This window comes from Eimeria acervulina, genomic scaffold (genome assembly GCF_000499425.1).
Source record: "Eimeria acervulina Houghton genomic scaffold, Eah_scaff1467, whole genome shotgun sequence".
In the NCBI taxonomy this organism is placed as follows: domain Eukaryota; phylum Apicomplexa; class Conoidasida; order Eucoccidiorida; family Eimeriidae; genus Eimeria; species Eimeria acervulina.
The window spans coordinates 1-6,059 of record NW_013549175.1 but is presented as its reverse complement, the minus strand read 5'-3'; the positions used below and the strand labels follow the sequence as shown (position 1 = coordinate 6,059).

At 45.4% G+C, this 6,059-nt stretch overlaps 1 protein-coding gene across 1 annotated transcript; it reads left to right on the top strand.

Moving 5' to 3' along the window:
* Window positions 1–528: 528 nt before the first annotated feature.
* EAH_00060070 (hypothetical protein, conserved) lies at window positions 529–5,653 on the top strand (the record flags this gene model as incomplete). Its single annotated transcript, XM_013393521.1, has 8 exons — window positions 529–545; window positions 722–1,236; window positions 1,375–1,535; window positions 1,767–1,841; window positions 2,131–2,253; window positions 2,487–2,536; window positions 4,465–4,965; window positions 5,233–5,653. 8 exons carry the CDS (start codon window positions 529–531, stop codon window positions 5,651–5,653), a joined length of 1,863 nt encoding a protein of 620 aa, XP_013248975.1.
* Window positions 5,654–6,059: the final 406 nt, after the last annotated feature.

The following is a 6,059-nucleotide window of genomic DNA, read 5'->3' as shown; positions in this document are numbered from 1 at the left end:
TAAGTCTCAGTATATTTATCTTTATCAATATTTTATTATCTTCGTTGTTTGCTCTTGCTAATTTATTTCCTTTGCTACATTCTTTATCTTTTAAAAGCCGCTGTATCTGCATGTATATACACTCCACATATAAGTTAAAGAGAATGTTTAATAAATAAAAACCTTATTGATAAATAAATAATAATAAGATATATATATATATATATATTTTGAATTGTTTTCAGGGGAGGTACTTCATTGAATTATGCTGGTGCCGTGATGAGGACAGAGAACATAATTTAATTTATATATCTGTTGTTTCTGAAGACTCTTTAAATAATAAACATCAGCAGCAGTGGGTAGGCGAATATAAAGCATCATTTCTGCAACAACTTACTGCAAGGACAGGCTCTCCTCTTTCTCCTCGAGCTCTTTGGGAGCTCCTCGTTGGGGCTGTAGCAGCAGCAGAAGCAGATACAGCAGCAGCAGCAGCAGCAGCAGCAGCAGCAGCAGCAGCAGATGGACGCCCAAGAGAGATAGAGCATGAGCATGCAGCAGCAGCAGGTGTTTTCTTAAACTTGTGGAGGTAAAATCACAGCAAAAACCCTAAACCCTAAACCCTAAACCCTAAACCCTAAAGACAAGCCACACTTCCCGCGCTGCTCTTGTAGCTGCTGCTGCATTCATGCATTAGCTGCTTTGTATGCTTTATTTTTGCTGCTCCTTGTGCTGCTTGCTGCAGTGCAGCAGACCTGGCGGGGTTAAGACGTAGAGCTGCAGAAGGTAAAGATATTGTAGCAGATAAACTTAATGCTGCTGAGACGAAGCTTTTTCTTATTATTACGAGGGCTGTAGAAGGCAAGAAGGTGCATTATCCATTAGCACTCACAAATAAAGCAGCAGCAGCAGCAGCAACAGCAACAACATCTGCTGCTGCTGCTGCTGCTGCTGTTCATGCTGCTGGGGCTCCGTCGCCCTCTATTGCTGCTGAGAGCCCGAGAAGCTGCAGCCAAGACGTTGCTTCAGCTGGACTCAAGCAGCAGCAGCAGCAGCAGCAGCAGCAGCAACAGCAACAGCTGACGCCGCGGTCGCCTTTGCTAATAGAAGGCCAGCGGCCCGACTACAGGTCGGAGTTGCTGCAGATGGAGGCGAGGCAGCAGCAGCTGAGGCAGCAGCAGCAGCAGCAGCAGCAGCAGCAGCAGCAATATGGAAAGCTAGCTGCATCTGCAGCTGCAGCAAGCGAAGGCTTAATTGATGGTGACGCCGCTACGTGTTATGTACAAAGACCCCGAAGGACATTGCTGCAGCAGCAGCAGCTGCTGCAGCTGCAGCAGCTTGCGTGTCAGGACCCAAGAAGCCCAGCGCAGCTGCTCTACGCTGGAGAGGGATGCTTAGGTCATGACGCTGCAGCAGCAGCATCGCCAGCAACAGCAGCAGCAGCAGCAGCAGCAACGGGGATGCTACCTATGGGGGCTGATGCTGCAGCAGAGTTGCTGCGACTGAAGGCGCTCGTTGCGGAGCAGCAGGCGGCTTTAATCGAAGCGCGGAGGCAAAATGTAGGGTGTATAGACAGCAGAGTTCAGGTGTATCTGCTGCTGCTCTAATAGCTGCAATGAGGAGCGCCGTATCCCTAAGAAGCTGTGCAGCAACAGCAGCTGCTGCTGTTGCTGCTACTGCTGCTGCTACTGCCGCTGCTGCTGCTGCTGCTACTGCTGTTACCACTATTACTGCTACTGCTGCTACTGCTATTGCTGCTGCTGCTGCTGCTGCTGCTGGTTTGTGCACAGGAGCTGCAGCCGTCTTCATTTAGAGAATTCAACGGAGACCCTCAGGGGCTGATGGCGCAGCTGCACAGAGTAGAGGTAATTGCTGCTGTCTGCTGTGCTGCACCTGAATTCTTCTTCTTTGGGGGCTTCTTTGCTGCTGCTGCTGCTGCTGCTGCTGCTGCTGCTGCTGCTGCTGTGGCTGTCTCCTTGGCCCTGGCAGCTTCAGGAGACACTTCGAGACGACCGCATAAATGAATTTGCTGCTGCTGCTGTTTCTGCTGATGCCTTTTTGCTGCTGCTGGCGTTGTTGTTGTGCTACTGCTGTTCTCATGCTGCTGCTTCTTATTGCTGCTCTTGCTGCTGCTGCTGCTGCTGCTGCTGTTAGGGGGAGCTCTTCATGTCACGCCAGCGGCTGCAAGCAGAGCGGCAGCTGCGCGCGAAGGAGACGCAGCGCTTTCGATTAGAAATAGATAAAATAAAAAAGACAGAGACAGCTCTGAGGGCCAGGGTAAGATGTTTAAAAGTGTTTCTAACAGAAAACGCCTAAACCCTAAACCCTAAACCCTAAACCCTAGGATCTAAACGATATATAGAGACAGACAGCAAAGCGACGTGGGGCCCCCTCAAACCCTGACGCCCCTATGTTATTCTTTGCTGCTGCTGTTTAATTATGTATTAAATATTTTATTGTTGCTGCGCATGCATTTGCTTTATTTATTTGTCTATGCATGCATGCTGCAGGTTCGGGAGTTAGAGGCGCAGCTGCGCATCAACAGCTGTCGATTAAGAAGGTAAGAAACGTATTATTATTATACAAATATATTATATATTATATATTATATATAATATATTTATAATTTTATATATATATGTATGATATGCACAATATAATATATATGTATATAATGTAATATAATGTATTATAATATAATGCATTGCATATTATATATAATATAATATATTATAATATAATGCATTATATTTTTTATATATTATATATAATATATGTTATATTATAAAACTTGATATACAGATAAAAGAGAGAGAATATGTTTTATTTACTCTGCTTTCTTGTGTACGCTGCATTGTCGTGAAGCGCTTCTTCTGTATATACAGCAGCGAGGCTTTCTTTATCTTTTTCTTTGTTTTGTTTGCTTAGACCTGCAGCTGCTTCTGGTGTTTCTTCTCCTGCTGTTCGTGTAGCAGCTCCCCGCTGTCATTCTTCTGATGCATTTGTATCAGAAAGACGCAGCAGCAGCAGCAGTTGCTGCTGCAGCAGCAGCAGCAGATGCTGCAACAGCAGCAGCCTCCATCAGGAAGCTATTAGGGGCCGTACGAGGGCCCCAGTGCAGCAGCGGTCTCCCGCTGCCGCTTCTGCTGCTGCTGCTGCTGCTGCTGCTGCTGCTGCTCCTGTGTACATTAAATCGCATTCTATGAAGGAAGGGGGGGCCCCCAGGGCCCCTTCTTTATCTCCTTTTGAGAGAAGTTGTTTGTTAACTTCGCCAGAACAAACAATTAGAAGAGGACGCTCTTCTTCACCTTTTCTTGTATCTCAGTCTCCTAGGTAAGGCTATATGCATGTTTATATTTTATTCTTTATCTATTTGCATTATATAATTATATTATTTACTGAGTGTATGCTATGTACAGCTTTTTATTTATTCAATAGATATACTTTACTGCAATTTTATACGCAATATATAATATATATAATATGCATAATATATATAATATAAACTGCATATCAATAATATATATATATATATATTATTCATAATATGTATATATTTGTTCTGGATATAATATATATATATATATATGTATATTATATAATATATATAATATATATTTTTTATTTCTATAACAATAATTCTTTTTAGCATGCAGCACTTTGTATATTTCACCATTATAATTTTATGTTTTTGTTTTATAAATATATTATTTGTTTTGTTTGTATTTGTTTTGTTGTTGTGTGCTGCTTAGTATGAACAGAAGCAGGCCCCTAGGGCCTACATTATCTAAGGGGGTGCAGCGAGGGCGTTCAAGTTTAAATTATTATGTTTCTTCTTCTTTGTTAGCATCAACTGCATCTTCTCGAGCTCGTCAGCGCTCTATATCTGTCAATTCAGCGTGCAGCAGCAACAGCAACAACAGCAGCAGCAGCAGCAGCAGCAACATGCGCAACCCTTATCGAGCAGCAAACACCTGCTGCTCTTCCTGTGCATGCGCCCCACGCATGCAGCTTCCAGCATACACCGCACAATCAGGGGGCCCCAGGGGCCCCCCGCTGCAGCAAAGGCGTCAGCACTCCCCCAGAAGAACTTCGGCTGTCTGGAAGAGTAATCTCGCAGGGCCTTCAGGCCTATACCCGCATAACAAACAACACAGCGCTGCTAACATACCGTGAGCTGCTAATTGCTATTGCTGCACCTGATGCTGCTGATGTTGCTGCTGCGCCTGATGCGGTTGCTGTTGCTGCTGCACCTGCTGCTGCTGCTGTTGCACCTGATGCTGGTGCTGCGTCTGCTGCTGCTGTTGTTGCTGCTGCATTGCCGTTGAATGCGGGAGCATGTGCCTCGTTTCAGTTGAAGTTGAATATTTTTTAAAGAACAAAGTATTTTATTTCTTTTATTTTATTAAAATAATAATAATAATATTACTAATAATAATTTTAAAAAGTGTTGATCGCTTTTATTCTCTGCTGAGCTGCGTTGTGCAGATGTCGCCACCGATCTTCAGTAGGAGAAACAAAAAGAAATTCTTATTGCATGCACATCTCAACCCCTCCTCCTGATGTGGGGCCCCTGAAGCACTTCAGCAGCCGGGCGCTTCTACCTGATCCTCCCGCTGGGCCGGACAGGGAAAGCGGGGGTAATCTACGGTTTAGGGGGGCCCCCAGGGGCCCCCCCGGGGGCCCTCAAGGGGCCCCCCCAGGGAGCCTCTCTGGAGGCCCCCCAGGGAGCCTCTCTGGGGGCCCCAAGCTGGGGCCTATGAGCAGCTTGAGGGAGAGAAGCCCTTTTGCTGCGGAGGCAAAGTGCGAAGAAGACGCGCTGTTGCCTGCGAGTGCTCTTCCCGGGCCTCCGTATCAGCAACAGCAACAACAGCAGCAGCAACAACAACAGCAGCAACAACAACAGCAGCAGCAGCAGCACGAGCAGCAGCAGCAGCAGCCGTTTGTTGTTCTATCTGCTGTGGAATATGAGAGGCTGAAGCGTAGAGGGTATACAGAACATCTAAGGCAAGGAAGCGCAGTAGAAGGAAAGACAAATATATCTTCTCTCTCTTCTGCTGCTTCTTCTGAAGAGGGCCCCAGCACGGTGCTGGATCGCCTCAGGCCTCCGCTCCCCCGGCTGAATAGCGTAGCACCAGCACCTTGTCATATTATGAATAATAATAATAATAATAATAATAATAATAATAATAATAATAATAATAATAATAATAATAGTAATAAGAGGGAGGCCGGTGCTCCGTCTAGAGAAGACAGCTCCGCATTAACAACAACGTGTTCTAACGACCATACTTCAGCAGAAACTCCTCAAGTAGCTGATGAGCCTTCGCTCTCTTCTTTGTTGTTAATGCCAACGGATATAGGCTTCAACAAGCCCTTCAGGCAGCCTTCACTCCTCTCCTCTGATGCATCAGCATCAGCAACAGCAGCAACAGCAGCAACAGCAGCAGCAACAGCAGCAACAACAGCAGCAGCAGCAACAGGGAGAACGAGAGAAAAGGAGGAGGCCCCGGGGCCCCCTGAGAAGAGGGAGGAAGAGCAAAGTAATTTGAACACAGTTAATGCAGGGAGCGCTGTCTTCTCTGAAATCGATGAAAGGCTCACAGCTTTGCAGCATTTTCTGAGAACTACACGCAAAAGCTTCCGCCTTATGGAGACGGGAAAGCTTGGGGCTTGAGGCCCCTAATTGTGCATGCGCATCTTTCAAACAAAGAAAGAGTTTTGTTTTGTTTTGTTTTGTTTGTTTTGCTTGGCTTCATTAGCAGATAAATACAATCAAACGAAAAAGATTGCAGCTCCTCGTAAATACAATATCCAACTTAAGGCGGCTCATGCTTAGAGAGCAGCGACAAACATCAGCAAATAATTTTATATAGAAATACCGACAGGAGGAAATCCTTAGCCAGTCAGTCAGCCACCTCTATTATTGATGCTGATTTAATCAGCAGCAGTATAATACTACTATTCAGATTCACTTGGAGGGCGTAGTGTTTAGGGGTATATATATCTGCAGCAACATATTATATATATATATATATATTGCTGAAGGCGTGCATATTATGCAAACGGCTGCAATGCCTACT